Source organism: Dermacentor silvarum, chromosome 1 (assembly GCF_013339745.2).
Source record: "Dermacentor silvarum isolate Dsil-2018 chromosome 1, BIME_Dsil_1.4, whole genome shotgun sequence".
In the NCBI taxonomy this organism is placed as follows: Eukaryota; Metazoa; Arthropoda; class Arachnida; order Ixodida; family Ixodidae; genus Dermacentor; species Dermacentor silvarum.
Genome location: NC_051154.1, coordinates 215,924,826 through 215,941,396, shown reverse-complemented (window position 1 = coordinate 215,941,396; position 16,571 = coordinate 215,924,826). Strand labels below are relative to the sequence as shown.

At 43.9% G+C, this 16,571-nt stretch overlaps 1 protein-coding gene across 1 annotated transcript in view; it reads right to left on the bottom strand.

Annotated features, from left to right (window-relative positions):
• Window positions 1–16,571, bottom strand: part of LOC119436761 (WD repeat-containing protein 47) — a 148,838-nt gene that overhangs the window by 111,597 nt on the left and 20,670 nt on the right. The window contains exons 2-5 of the mRNA XM_049659974.1: window positions 15,111–15,376; window positions 14,073–14,316; window positions 7,059–8,185; window positions 1,305–1,419 (exon numbers count right to left, since the gene is read on the bottom strand). Of these exons, the coding sequence (XP_049515931.1) occupies window positions 1,305–1,419; window positions 7,059–8,185; window positions 14,073–14,316; window positions 15,111–15,352 (1,728 nt within the window). The 5' untranslated portion in view covers window positions 15,353–15,376. The remainder of the gene's footprint in view (window positions 1–1,304; window positions 1,420–7,058; window positions 8,186–14,072; window positions 14,317–15,110; window positions 15,377–16,571) is intronic.

The following is a 16,571-nucleotide window of genomic DNA, read 5'->3' as shown; positions in this document are numbered from 1 at the left end:
TTTTACACACCCTTGTTAACATACATTATCTGCCTGCGCAACGTGTCAGTCTCCATCTGAGACCTGTCCGATCTTTGAACGTATCTCAGCTGAGAGACAGTTCTGTCGACATCAGAGCTTCCATTAGTTAAGCACAACAATGTCAATGCTATTGAAGAAGAGCCTATTGTTGCTTTTCATCAGCCAGCCTCCGTAGAATGTCACGGTGGGTTACTAACAGAGTTAGGCACGCTCGTTGGGCGGTTGGTTGAGAGCCGTGTAGCATCCACAGTGCTGCACGCAGCTTGTGAAATGAAGTCTATAGGTCACTGGAGGTCAACAGGATCTAACTTCCGTTGTCCCGAGGCAGGGTAGCTAGTGCGTGTGCACTGAAAACTCCGTGCAGCGTAAAAAAAAAGGTTGGTATGTGGTTTTTGCATTCGGGGAGAAATATTCAGGGAGAAATTGGGTTTGACCCAATACTCCTGAAACATGTTCGGGGTGTAAAAATTGAGTAAAATCAGGTTTCACCTCAAAACGAACAACCCTCTGTCTGTCTGTCTGTCGGTCTGTGTGTGTGTGTGTGTGCGCGCGTGCGTGCGTGCGTGTGTGTGTGTCTGTGTGTGTGTCTGTGTGTGTGTGTGTGAACAAAAAGCAGGAAAATACGCAAAGTTGTGCACTGAAATTTCGGAGGAAACATACATTGTTCACCAAGTGCATGCTACATGGCACCACAAACTTGGAGGCTTCACGCAGTATCAGTGCCTGCTAGCGTACGTTTATCAACATGCACTTAAAGTGGCGATTGATGAGCAAAAGCACATGCGACAGGTGCGCCGAGTGAGAGAGACCTGAACTTGCGATCGCATCTCCTTTTAGTTGCAGTTTTAAGGGAGAGCCCTTAATTAGTTTTTTTTCCCCCCCATATTATGTTGAAACTACAAAATAATCTGCGGACAAAGGCAATCCCCATGTCAGATGGAACCTGTTGGATTTCAGTCGAAGGGCAGAAGAAAGCTGCCTTTGCAGCCGCCATGTTCGGATGCATGCCTCTGTGAACATTTCAAGATAAGCTCGACATTTTTAGAACAAGCGTGACTCGGCGAAAGTGCCGAGCTTGCAGCATAAGGTCAAGTTCTTTTCTTTCCGTGTGTATGTGTTTGTGACAGATAATGTTTTACAATTAATGAAATAGCATAATCTTGTTTTTACCAACAGCCCAACTTCTGGCATTTTCCTTCATTTCTTCAAATTTATCTCTCTTTGCAACCTGTTTAACACTTCGTGAAAAGGCATCGCAAGAAGAAGCATGACAAGCAACTGACTGTGTTGATGAGGACTCTGGCTGATCCAGCACTCGAAGGCTGTCCTGACGACCGAGACTGGGCACTTATTGACCTCGTGTCCGAATGAACGCTTGAATCACTGTGCTCTGGAAAGCTAGAAGAGACAGCAAAAAATTTATCAGCATTTTCATTCAGCAACTCAAGAAACATCCATGGGTACAAGGTAGATGATCCAAACGAGTGTACACACACGAGGAGAGGAAAAGACAGGGAGCTTTGCCAGCAAGTAGACCGGTGGCCTACCATTTGCTGGGGTAGGGAGTCATCCTAGTGACAGTAGTGCTAACATTCATGAAAGGTGTGAACAAATATTTGAGCTTTTAGGTAAGAATACAAGTTTTATTTGATTCATATTCAGAAGTTCATATTCGTTATAGTACTTAAACGTGTAGTTTAAGGACACTAAAGACAACGCTGTATAGAAAACCTTTTGATAAACAACAGTACCTAGACTATACAAGCCACCATCCCAGACATTGCAAACAAGGTATCTTTAAAGGCCAAGCCACACGACTTCGTCGCATTTGCGTTGAAAACCATGACTACATAGACAGACTCGATCACCTTAAGGAAACCCTATCAAGCAGGAACTACCCGAACACTGCCCTTCAGAAAGCCTACACCGCTGCAACCAAGCTTGATCGAGCCAAGGTCCTCAAACCCCGCCCTAAGATCACAAGGACAACAACGCCTCTTCTTACTACTAAATTCTCAAAAGCACTCCCCAACGTGAACAATATCCTCAGGAAATACCACCCAATTCTCACCAGCAACCAGAAACTTAATAAGATCTTTCCCGACCCGCCCAGAGTAGCCTACAGACGGAACAGTAATTTCAAGGACATTCTTGTACACGCCAAACTAAGGACAAAGACGAAGCCAACATCCGGTCTCTGTGGCCGCTCCAGGTGTTCCACATGCAAACATATTCAATCTACTACTACAGTAAAAAGTACAGCGTCAGATTACATTCACAAGGTAACTGCGAATTTCACCTGCACGTCAAGCAACGTAGTCTACTGTCTAGAATGTGCCACTTGTAACAAGCAATACATAGGTGAGACTGGACAAGAAATGCACACGAGACTCAACGGCCATCGCGCAGATACAAAACACAATTTACCTAAAGCAGTAGCCAGCCACTTCAATGAGCACGGCCATATATTTGATGAAGCAAGACTCTATATACTACAAACAAATTTTCGTTCACCTCGCGAGAGAAAATATACAGAATCATACCTCATACATAAGTTTAAATGCCTGCACCCCACGGGGATGAATTTATCGCGTGGCAACTTAGAATCGCTAAAAGCAGTAACATAAACCTTAAATTGTTATACCATTAACAAAGGCGCAAAACAAGTTAAACCTCCAGCTAATCTCGATGCTCAACCTCACCTATTCTTCCATTTCCAGTTCTTCACTGCATCTCCCCTACCACTCAATTTATTATCCTCCTCCATGCTTTTACTCATTGATAAACCATACGAACGCTTTTCCAGGTACACCTGTCCCCTCAGTGTTCATGTTTCAAATTATATTTCTTCCGCTGTCACTCACCTGTGCCGTTTTTTTTTTTTTTTCTCTTTTTTTTTTTTTTTTTCCTCAACCTCACCTATTCTTCCATTTCCAGTTCTTCCCTGCATCTCCCTTACCACTCAATTGATTATCGTCCTCCATGCTTTTACGCATTGATCAACCATACGAGCGCTTTTCCAGGTACACCTGTCTCCCCCCCCCCCCAGGTTTAAATTTCTAATTATATTTTTTTCTACACTGTCACCCTCCTGCACCGTTTTTTTTCTTTGTTTTTTTTTTCACCTCAAACGCGCGTTTTCTTTTTTTTTTTTCTCCACACGAGATCCACACCGAGACAGTCCAAAATCCCAGATGCCAGGATACCTTTTTCGGCGCCTTGACCACACAAGGTCTCGCCAATTCTGTATACCGCCGCGACGACGCCTAGGGCGAACTAGTGAGGCTAACGTCCCTTGACGGACCAAGCTGCTCCCTGTCAACCACAAAATTACCCGATGCCTTGATGCTACGCTACTCAAGTCATGCTTTCAACTCGTATTGTGACCTACACACTGACCGGCTCTTCAGGGACGCTGACCACGACTCCTCCGAACGCTCACTCGCCTCTCGCTCCCCCAACCCCCTCTGACGGTGTTTTTTTTTTTTTTTTTTTTTTTAATAATTTTTTTTTGCCACTTCATTCTCTCCCGCTCTTGTCCCCTCGTCTTAGAAACCGCGCCTAGCCAGTCAAGCGCCGGCGCTCATTTTCTTTTCAGTCTCTCCCTTTACAGACAGCCACAGCGGACATCGACGTGACGTCACTCCACTAACCCTTTAAAACTAACCCGCCGAGGATGACGAGGCCGCCTTTGACGAAGATAGGTCCTCCTATCGAAACGTTGGCCAGCCTTTCTGAGGCACCTTATCCCTGTTTATAATCCTTATTCCTCGTGTGCTACTCCATTAGTCAGCCATCTTTTTTTGATTTTGGATTTTAAACGTGTAGTTGAATTTGAGTGAGCTGGATTATTATTTGAGCCTGCACAAAGCGAGAAGCCACAGAAATGTGCACTGGCTACTTAATATATTTACAGTTAATCCAACTCGGAAAGCAACTTGGCTGTTCCTGTGACCTCTGTTCCAAAGAAAGATTATTTGGTGCTTCAGGAGCTATCATCACTGTGCAGTGGCTTCACATAACAGACAAGCATGTGGACAGGTCAGTTCATTTCTTGCATGGAAACTTCCAGCGAGCCAACAATGCCTCATGCTTAGGCTACTCGTATGTTTATCACAACTTTTGCCCTTGGGTGCAACCCCGAACTGGTATTTTTTTTTTTTTTTTTCGGCTCAACACTTGGCTCAGAACTGCTGCTGACAGTAATTGAGTTAAGGAAATCAGAGTCACTGAGCATTGGCCATTTTTTTCCCATTTGGAGAAGTAATCCAAAAACAGGGTTTTATATTTGTGCATTGCACCAGTGCTTCCGAATAAGATAGCCCCTCTGTTCCCGTGTGCTGAGACACTGCCGCCTCCCCACTCCCACATACTCCACGTGGCCTCCACAATGAACATCATTGAGACATCACCCCCACACCACTGAGAAGTCTAGAGACCACACGTTGCTTCCCTTTTGTTATTGAAAAAAAGGAAAAATTGGAGACACTGGTCCGTGGAAAAGATCTTTCCATTTGAAGTGAGTAACTTGATAGGGCAGGCCACCTATCAAATTTAACAAATTTTTCATCACACATATATATTAGCCAAGAGTATACATAGTTCTCTTGCTTTCACACGACGTCTGAGCTGTTGAGTATGAAGTCTCATTACAGCACCCAATCTATGAAGGTCACATCGGCGATGACATGCTTTTGTGAAGTGTGATGTCCCCGAAATGTAAATGTGTAAAGCTGAAAACAACTGAGGTCTTTCAGAACATCATTCTTTTTCATAAAATTTACAGTGTTTTCTCTGCTTATAGTAGTTATAATACTTTAAAGAGTATGGGCACATACTTTTGATTTTTGGTATGGTGTGCTGTATGATTTCTCTCCTGCCTCTCACAGTTGACATCACTATGTATGCATGCCTATTTTCTATAGGACAGCCGACTAAGTCCTTCATTTTAAGAGAGAGGTGATGCATCGAGCTGTATGCTTTCCATCCTGCCTATCGCCATCGACATCACTGTTATATGCATGCCTATTGTTTAGGACAACCGAGTCCCTTCATAAAAAGGGAGAGGTGATGTGTCGAGCAGTATGATTTCCCTCCTGCCTATTGTCATCAACATCACTGTTGAATACATGTCTATAGCTGCTGTCTATTGCCATAGACATGGCAGTTGCATGCATGCATGTCAATGTGTATGAGTGCACGAAGAATGCAGTCCCTTTTCTTGGCCAGCACTCATCTCGATCACCATGTCCGCTACCGTCCAGCTCAGTGGCCTAGGCTACACGTGGTGACCGACACCACAATACTCAGTAAATGGCGATTTTTAATCTATACCCTTAATTCAATGACAGCACCAGAAACTTTTAGAGGTGTCATTTGTCATGCTAGTATTCTTCTAGTCCTTGTTGGCACATTGCGTGACACATCTGTACCTCAGCATAAATAGAAATGTGAACAGGAAAAAGATCATTACATCATACTTTATGCATCATTACACAACCCTGCAGCGCTGCATTACAGTTTACTTTTGTTAATTCAACCTTGACAGAACTGCCGACATTGATCTATCTGGCAAGCCCCTGAATCTTATGCGCACCCATTTTTTATGACTTCAAAATAAAAACTAACATCAAAATGACACCAGAGCTCCTAAACAAAGCACGCCCGATTTCTTAACAAGAAAAACTTAGCATGCCTCCGATTCTGGCAACCAAAGTAAGATGAAACCATGGAGCTTAACCTTCATAAAATAGAAATTTATTTACACTTAATGTCCATCGTTGCTTTCAGGCACCCCTTTATCACTGTCTATGGACAACAACATTTAGGGCTCTCCAATGTGCATTTGTTATTTCGCATTTACCTCATGACTCCTTAGCAATCACAAACATGACTTGTGGGTGGCCCACGCCCAGACTAATAACTTGGCTCGGAAAGTTGAAAACACCTGATGTGACCTTGTCGCTAGCTTAGCATCTAAAATAAATCTTTTAGATGAGCTTTTGTAGTCAAGCACTGAAAGTGGCACATCGCCGTCGCCATTCTACGACAGAGCTCGTTCTGTTGTCATCTTGTGATGACATGTAAGCACTGGCTCTGACGGTAGGCTGCTGCAAAGCCACGAATGTGGTTTCTTATCTTAACAGATTACACTATGCAGTTAGATTTTGGACCAATTTTCCTGAAAAAAAAAAGACATATGCACTAGAAATGGGTAAATATGGTAATCATTCATGGTGAGCTGCCACTTTTGTTTGAAAATCTTCCTAGAGCAGATAAAGAATAGGTGTTTTTGGAAGAAATTAGTGTGTCGTTGACACATGAATGGATGGATGCTATGAGCGTCCCCTTTGACTTGGGGTGGCGGGTTGCGCCACCAAGCTCTTATTATTTTGCCTAATGTCCTACTATTTAAAAAAAAAAACTCCCACAGAATTCCCAGTATCAAACTTTCTGAACAACTATTGGGAACTTTGTTTTTGTACGCCTCCATTGTTTGTGATCTCCCTACTTTTCTGCCACCAAACTTCCAATCGCCTCTCACTAATCTCTATTGCAGACACTGTTGAACCCAAGGGCTTCAAGGAGGCCATAGAAGCCTAAACAGACCGCTGGGCAGATATCTTCACATTCTAATAAAACATGTTCCATCGTTTCCTTACATTATGGGTGCAGGGCGAAACTTCGGTTGAGATCAAATTAACAGAGGAATTAGCAGAAGTGGAATTAGCAAAAGTCTCCTGTACTGCGTATCTGGTCACTAAACATACCGAAGCCCCAAATTTCCATAACAAAGATTATCACATTGAGTTGCAAATGTAGGAATGAAAAGGCAAGTTCCAGAAGCTTCTGAATAGTTTGCCTTCCACCTTGTGCTGATTATGCATCTTGGAGAATATGTACATGAAGTTGCTTGTTCATACCTTGCATTAGATACTACAACACTTTGCAGTATGCAAATGGTACTGTAGCTAAGGAACACATTGCTAATCAGAATGGAAATTACTTGCAAGAAACCACCCATAGCAATCACTGACCTGTCAGTGGACCGGAGATCTTCAGAGAGGTTCTTCACCACTCCATCTATCATAACTGTTGTCACATGTGGAGGTGCTGTCCTTGGATTTCGTGGCGTGCTTGTCCTAAATTTTACACTCCCTTTCTGTGGTGTTGGACCAATTGGCGTTAGTGATGGGGACACAAGTGTTGCGTCAGCCGCAGCAGCAGATTTTGTGCGTGAAGGTGCAGAGGTAGTGGCACTTGTTGGGGCAGAAGTAGGTGAAGGTGTTCGTGTTGGTGGAGATGGAACTGCTACCACTGGGTTTGGCGTCCTTTTGTCACTCTCAACCACTGCTGGTGACATGACCGGTGTTGCCATAGCTGCATCCAAATTGTGATGAAGGTTCCTCCTGAGACGCTGGAACTCTTTCCAAAACTGAGATTTGTCTGCATCGCTGCCTCTACTTTCACTGCCATCCTTGTTCTCTTCCTCTTCCTCCTTGAGCAAATCGGGCAAGGTGCCTGTCCGAATGTCCGTGCAGCTCGTGCTGAATACATCCCCAACTTCAAAGAGCCGGTCAACAGATGTATTCATCAGCTTTTTCCCTGTAAGATGGAAGGCCCCAAATGACCGTGACATGGATGAGGACAGGTCTGCCATTGAAAGGGCCATCTTGGCACAACCACTGAGGGCTGAATGGCTGCCTGCAGAAAAGAGGCCACCTTCCATGCTGGCCATTATGAGTGAACGGCTCATTGGGGTGCGTGGAACGGCTGAGTGTGGGAAGACACGTGGCTTGATTGGTGTTGCCAGGATCTGCTCTGTCCAGGATGCTTCAAGGAACGGTTTCACCAACTGCCGGATGTCGACATTAAGAACTTTTTGTTCAAATGGGTAAGAGAACACTTCTGGCGGGAGGCACTGAAGCCATGAAAACAGACTGAGATCGGCATCGGCATTTCCTAGGAGTTCGGCAAAGTGGAACTCGTCATCCTGAGTGCTGCTTGGCGGAAGGGTTGCCTTCTTCTGGCACAGGTTGACGCAGGATTCATACAAGATGCCCTTAATGAGCAACTGTACAAGACGGTCGCCAGACGATGTACGCTGAACTGACACAGGGGACTTGACAGGAGATGGTAACAGCTTTTCCACAAGTGGCAGCACCTACAGGATGAAAAAAAAAAACAGGCTTTTGGGATGATCCATAGATAATTAACATATTGCAGTGCCCCATGCACATCCCACAATTATGCTTGTACAACAAACAACTCACTATAATAGCTGACAAGTCAAGAATGCAGGAGAAGCTCTTCCCACAAAAGCATGACGCACATGCTATCCATGCCTCTATGCTCACAGAAAGTAGTTTCTTTGCAAGTCATACAGGCACGAAGAGTAAGTGACCAACTTGTCCAGCAACGATCAATAAACATATCGTGGCCACGGAAAGCATCTAGAGAACTATAAGAAAGGATTAGGGGGAGGGGAGGATATACGACCTCACCTATGGTCCAGACAAACTTCTCGTGCACAGTTTAGAAAATAAATTATAAAAGATGAAACTAATCCTTTTACCGCCGGGTGCATTGTTTCTAGCATCTTACCTAAATAATCGCTGGGGGTTGAAAACACAGCAACTGAGTAAGGCAAATGTAACATGCATAGCAATTAGAAGGAAGGTGAGGGAGTCATACGAGGTGGTTCGCTGGTGCATGTGTACATAGTATTTCTTTTCACAAGCATTTTCCGCTACATTCTCGCCCCAACACTGACTATAGCTTTTTCTGCAACAAACACATTTTAGTCATTCTAGAGTAGACTTAATTTTGCCAAGCTGTTTAAATAAAACCGGTCAACTGTGAGAACATAAGGTTGACGCTGTGGGTCACTTTTCTTTCGTTTAATTTCCTCTCATAAATTAGCATAGCAAAAATACAAGAAAGCTTGCAGTGATGCAGCAAGTCTATTGAGTATACATTTTGCAAGAAGTTATTAAAGGGACACTAAAGGGAAAAATGATTTCTCCTGTAGCAGTAGATTGCCCTTCCACAATACCCAAAACACTACTCTTACCACAAGAAGCCGCTTGGTAAGCCAGAAAGAAACGAAAAACTCAGAGGCGAGTGGCGATGCCACCTTGAAGTTCCCGCACTAGCTCACAGTGACGTCATCGATTTTGGCAGCATCTTCTAGGTCTCAGTTAATTCTTTAGTGGTAAAGATTGACTACATTGTGTTCTAAATAAGCCCAAGATTGAATATGGCAAGTTTCGGGAACATTTATTGAGCCAAGGTGGCCCAAATACGAAAAATTACTTCAGAAGTCGTGACGTCACAGCGAAGTGCCGACGTAGGCGTTCCCACGCGAAATTAAAAAAAATTACCTTTGAGCTTCATTTTCCCTTCTAATAATTGACCTATTGCAGCGTAATTAACAATAGCAGAGTTTTTGAAGAATACGTTATCAGTCTAAGGTGATTTATTGTTTTTCTTTAGTGTCCCTTTAGGAACCACCACACAAATCATATTTTTTTCAACTATAGGATACAAAAAGCATGACATAAACATACAACTGAAACAAAAGGCTTGAAAACCGAATGCAGTATTGACGATGCTGTTGCAGAAATTACAATGCACTTGCCCAGTAGTTGGTAGCACTCAATGGCTGCTCATAGGCAGGTGCTGGATAGACAGGGCATCATGGTGCTGTTACAGCAGTGAATGAAAATACAACTGGGTATGCAAAATTAAAATGATAAAATGAGATCAACTAGCAGAATATTACAAATCATCCAACAAGTGCATGTTAGCAGAACAATATGGTGTACCATTAGTGCTTCTGCAGTGCCGTTGCTGCCAAAGCAAGGTAGAAATTGAAATGAGCTGCCCTTGCTGTACAGTGATGTGTGCATGCAAAGGTATACTTGGCTGCGCCGATAACGGAAGTAAGGTGGTAATAACACAATAAACTGTTCCAGTAACTTACACCTGCCTGTAAGGCTTCAGTAGCAGATTTTTCAAAATGTAGAGAACACTTAATTTTCATTTACTGCTTCAACAGCACCATTCCTGTTCGTACTTGGCTGTCTTACGTTAAAAATGTATACTGTTCTGGCAGCACTCGTCTCGTATGAGTCACTCTCCTGCTGCCTCTGAGTAGCCAAACAGTGCCACAGACTGATAAATGAATGAAATAATAATTAAGACAGCCTCGAGCTGTTTTGTTGTACTACTATACAGTTTGCACTACCCAGAGTGCAGAATTCTAAATTAACTGTGCAAGAATAGAGATGAATACTTCAAAAGAATATCCTCCAGAAGTAGCTAATGGAGCATATGTACTACATCAACTGTGAAGTTATAAGCACAACTCTGGGTGGGAAGCATGAGTGAAGCTCGCAGGGCCCTTCAGAAAGACAATGCGGGAAACTGTGTCTGAGAAAAGGACTATGCTTTTACAAGCAAAGGACTAATGCCCATCTGTCCTCCACCAGTTCAGCTTATATAACTAAGTGTAAACACTTTCAAATCTGTTCTTGCTCAATGATGCTACTTTGTAAATGCAAGAAAAATGAAATGTCAAGACACAAAGTCACTGCAGGTATATGCCTGCATTACACCTATGCATGCATGCACACCTTTTTTCAATCAATAATAAAGAATTAAGAGAACTTCATGTAGGGCAAGTTGGTATCAATTCATTATAACTATATTAAGGTGCCAAAAAACACACAGCACACAAGAGAAGACAACGGGACAGAGTGCCACACACAACTGCTTTATTTTACGGAAGACATGTACATATATACCTTCAGTCGGGGCCTGCGTCACAAACGCACTCATTCAAGCATTAAGTGCGGTATGATAAGGAACGCTAAAAAAATTTTTTCTCGGCCTTGTACATGGATATGGAAATTTCACTAATGCACAAGCTACCTTTCTTGCCGATATGAATGCTTCCATCATTTCCCTGGCTTTCGTATCTCTACTTCTGGCAAGAATCCGTGCATCAGAAAAGCATGACCCGCAAGAACACGAGGGGCAGTTTCTAATATGCTTAGGCAAATTTGGGCCCTCTTTATTTCGCTCAACGTTTCGTTCGTGATCTCTTATCCGCTCATTTACACAAAGCCCAGTTTGTCCTATATAGGAACGACCGCAGGAGAGGGGAATTTCATAAACTACCCCTTCGGCACATCTCATGAACGGTCGTCCAAGCTTAGTTCCGCAGCCTCTTTCTTTTTCTTTTTCCTTTCCTTTTTCTATCTGAGAGCAAAGGCCTCCGAGTTTTCTAGGGGCTGTAAAGACGAGCGAAACACCATGCCTGCTCACAACCTTCTTCAAATTGTGGGCCAACTTGTGCACATACGGCACCGCCACCAGTCTCACCTCTTCTCGAGGGACCTCTGCCCCAGCTCTCACTGCCCTTCTCTTCATTTTTTGCAAGAGGCTTTTGGCAACGCTAGTCACAAGCGAACCAGGGAACCCAGCTGAAGCCAGCCTGGTCAATTGGTTTTGAAAACTCGATTGCATCCTGTGAATACATGATTTCCTGAGAGCAGATTTAAGGCTAAGTGATGCAATTCCTTTTTTTACTAGTTTTTACTAGTTGCGCAGGTGCCAACTGAAAGTTTATATGTACGTGTCTTCTGTAAAATAAAGAAGTTGTGAGTGGCGCTCTGTCCCATTGTCTTCTGTTGTGTGCTGTGTGTTCTTTTTGTGCCTTAAGATAGTTATAATGAACAATAAAGAACATTAGTAAAAAGAAAGCTTGATGCCTCGACAGGTTTCTCATTCAATGCTCAATAAGGTAGATGTGCAATTGTCCATGGCCTTTTAAAAGCGCAGTTGCTTTGTAAATTCAGAAAAACACAATTACTGGGAGACTGCATGTATGCACCGAAAACTGGTTATGAGAAAGCTTTAGCTTGGATCTAGACAATTTCTGCATTAAAAAAAACATTCGGAAACAGAAGGGCTCTCATTAGATATCTGTTTGCTCAACCTATTGAGTAAAGTTGTCTCTATTGGGTAAAGCCACATTTTCATGATTTATGAATGGAAATAGCACTGATTTAGGCAGTAAATTGTTCTGAAAAAAAAAATTAACTTAAAGGACCCCTCATAAGGTTTGGACATTGCAAACAGACGAATGCAGTATCACATGATGAGGATAGTGTCTGCAACGTATGAGGGAGCTGCATGGCCTCAAAAACAGTGGAAATTTTAAACAAAACCCATACACCCTTCTTCTCAAGAAAGCCCCACTGCCCGCTGGAATATCAAGGACACATACAAAGATGGCTCTATGTCAGATGCACTGCTGCAAATGTCATGAATTATGGCATGCGACTTCAGTAATTTATCTAACGCAGAATGCGCAAAACCGCCGCTGGAAGTGTGCTGCACAAAAAAAAATGTAAGAGAACAGACAGAAAAAAGACGGAAGGCGAGGCTCATGGCGTGAACGTGATGCGGTCCCTGGGATCTGGTATAGAAGAAAGCAAGGAAGGAATGTCGCTTACAGGTGCTAGTCCAGGCAAAGAGAGAGAGTGTATATGTTGGCAGTGAAGCTCACCTGCAAGCAGCATGATGGCGTGACATTTCAATTTCACCTATATGCTCTAATAATGAACCAATTTGAAAAATACTTGAAGTAAAATGCTCTCTAGATGGCACTTTACAACTCCCAGTTTATAACCTCAATTTTTGCCAAGACCCTGGTGAGGCACCCTTTAAAGTTCTAGATCCCCCTTTTCTCCTGCTATCTCTCTTCACTTCTACTCAAATACAGTGTAGACCGCTTATAACGTAAGTCGCCGGAGTCGTGAATATCTGCACTATAAGTGGTACTGCACTATAACCAAAACAACGATTTCCAAGCCCTGAAGGTATGCCAAACATGTAGACCAAGCAGCCGCGCGTATCCGAGAATCGAAGCGTGCGACTGGGAGTTTTGCATCTGTTTAAATTTACGAACGTTGAAAGGTTAATGTCCAAGTACCCACGATCTTCGCATGAAGCAGACAAAGTAATAATTTTAAAAATGTCTCAGTTTTGCAAGCATCAATTCCGATAGCAAATTAGGCGAGAGCTATAAGCAGTAGGGATAGTAGTTTTATCGGCTGCATAAACTTGACACATTCGCTTACTAACTGAATTAACAAGCATGGTGTCAATGCGCACAAGCAAACATGAATAGACCCGACGCGGGCGCGAGGAAACGCCGCCACCGCAGCGAGCGAAGGTTCGCTCAGTCTACAGCTTCAACGGAAACTGAGCGGCGTAAGCACAGCGCATACAAAGGTCAGAGCCGTGTGGAGATCGCTTTCAAGATACGGTGCGCGCGACAACACCGACAGCTGGCACAGGCGCGAACGCATTTCTTGGCATAGTAGAAGCCACCCCCCCCCCTCCCTCCCTCCCGCCTGTGCTACCTTCCCACTTTGCTCCTTTTGCGTGGGAGATTGCGTCGCCAGTTCCCCTTGCGCCCGGTTGCAAGATACGCATTTGGTGCCGCAGCACAGCGTCGCCCCCCCCTCCCTTCCTTCCATACCCCCACGGCCTTTCGTGTGATGGAAGTCGCGTTTGCTCTCCGCTGTGCGTTCGCTCTCCGTGAAGGCGCGCGTCCCCCGCGTGCTTTCACTCGCACATACGGCGCGCGGCGACGATTTTATCGCCCTTGGACTCCTGCTCCACATATCATGCTCCTCCTCCGCATCGCCCCGGTTGATCTCCTCTCCCATCTGTGGGCGCACCTCGTTGAGAAGCCTGCTCGCTACCGCCCTTGTCGGCGATTTTCCCGCGGAAGCCACATTATAACCGGTATTTCGTCTCACGCGGCTGCACTGTAAGCGGTATGCGTATACATGAAGCGCTATGGGAAAATTAACAGGAGTCTGAAAAGACCATACTATATCCGGTCCTGCACTATAAGCGGTTACGTTATAAGTTGTCTATACTGTAGTCAGTTGTGCCAGACATTTCATTACAGGACTATGACCTTACCAGTGCACATCAGCCTTCCCAGGACCCCTGTTAAAGAGAAATACCTCTCTGAAGCAGTTGATGCGGGCATTGCTGGGATTCCAGTGCTTGTAGTCAAGATGATCACATAGTCGGGGAAAGGTGAGTAGCAGACAAAGCTGGTTGTAGTGCTCCCGTGAGGGGCTGCACTGCTCCAGGGCCTCAAGGCAGGCCACCATTTCATCGACACCCAGCTCGGCACTCTGCACGAGTCCAGCCTCAGATCGTATGCACAGCAGCTCGAGAAACTTGTGCTTTAAAACGGAGAACCTGGACAGCAGAAAAAGGTGCATTTGAGGAACATAAGTGGCGCCCAAGTGCCTACGTAAGCCCCTGATATGAATTATACACTCAAGAGCTTTGTCAAACTTTACATAAACAAGCTTTACGCTCCTGCAAGCATCAAAGTCTTAAACCTTCCTATAAGGGTACTAACTGTATCCTAGCTTGTTTCAAGTTTGAAGGCAATGTTCACTTGCTACATTCTTACAGCTTATAGTTGAGGTATGTGTGTCGTAAGATGGCAATGGGCTGCACCTATTGGCATTGCAGAAAGAAGTATGTAACCCTTGCTTACACTCCCTTAAAAAGAAGGTAAATGCTGCATAAAATATCTGACAGGATAGGTTAATGTTGAGCACATTTTACACCCATATGTTTAGCTGTACCTCAAATGGCAGAGGTGCAGTGAAAGTACAGGCTATGGAAAAGTGTGGAAAGTACTAAGAGTGTCACATTTATTTTCTCAGAAAAATATCTGATGACAAAACAAGACGTACAAATTTTGTAAACATTAGTGGACCACTGGTGTCACAGGAAAGCCGAGTCTCTTTGCATTCTGGCAAAGAAAGTCACAATGCGGATGTTGCAGCCACAAGTGTGGACTTCATCCTCTCAATTCTAGGGCAAGAAAGCAGACTGACAAAAGTTCAACCAGCTCAAGTGTCCCAATAACTCTCAAGAGCAATGACACTTTCGATCCTGATGAAGTACCCATGAAGCCTTAATGCTGGAGCAAACAGAAAAGAGTGTAAAGCGAAAGGCAGACATAGTAAGTTACTAACTTGAAGCGTTTGCTGTCAAAGGCTTCCATGTCTTCCAATGGTTGGACAAAGTCCAGGGTATCATCCCACTGGCCATCCAGTATGAGTTGCCTCAAAAAGAGCAGGTCATCAGAGAGGGCATCATTTATGACACCAGACTCCCGCTCTAATGCTAATTGGCTGATGCTTAGCTCCCGATTGGCCAGAAACTCAAGCACCAGTCGTACCACCTCTGCTTCCTCCAGGCACAAATGGGCTGCCATCTCAGCAGGTCACTGCTGTGGCCACTGCATAGACATATCACCAAGTTCAATAATAACCCTCCCATTCAGATGACAAGTGATTGGTTGATTTATTGGTGGGGTTTAACATCCTAAAACAACACTGCAGCTATCAGAGACGCCATAGTGCAGCGCTCCAGACTCATTATGACCACTTCTTTTTTTAATACAGACCTAAATCTAAGCACAGGAGCATTTTTTTCATTTCACCCCATCGTAATGCAGCCACTGCAGTCAAAAGTTGAACCCGCAACACCGTGCTCAGCAGCAGAATGCCTATAGGCACTGAGCAAATGTGGCAGGTCTAGATGAGAAGTCACAACCACTGACAGGTCCATCAGTGGGTCTGTGGGTGGTGTGGGTACATTTCCAAGCACAAGGAAGGCTCATATCCAAAGTTGATTGTTCCAATGGGTACCATCTTCAGCATGTGCTTGCATTAACTACAGCAGCTGAACCAAACCTTTGAAATGTTTACAAGCAGGCACACTTTTTCCATATAGTGGTCCAATGCTTTACTTGTGAAGCTCGCCATCCCACCATACCTAAACTAATAATTTCTAAATGATGGCATAGAGTAGTAGATTTATTATGGTTATTACATATGAAAGCATGACACACCTACAAAGAAAAAAAGGGAAGGGACAGGCTGGCAACTGCCACTGGAAAGGGCATGACACTTGCCTGCTTCAAAGGGGATGAGTATAAAGAGAACACCAAAGAGGATGAAGAAAAAAAATCATAGAAAAATAGAGAGTTTGAAGGGACCACGCTAAAGCTACTACAAGAGTTGGCCAAGCAACACTACATATAGTAACAAATATACACTACATATAGTAACAAACTTCCAAATCCTGCACCACACAACACTAAAGTTGCAGCTATTGCACTTCTAGAAGATATTTACAAGCAGGAAACTAAATGCTAGGTTAACAATCAGGAATTCTCACCAAGTCACACTTGGGCAATACTCATGAAAGCATATATAAATCACGCAGCTCATAAAATCAATCACCACGCTGATACTATAACACCCTCGGGACTGCATTACCAGATGGTTAATTATATTATTATTTACAAGATTGTTTATTACTAATTTATTTCCATGACACATTTCTGTAAATCTTTGTGTTGCCAGTACTTTGCGCTCTAGGTTAAATATAACCTACTAGCCAAACTGTCAATCCTGTTGCAGTGCATT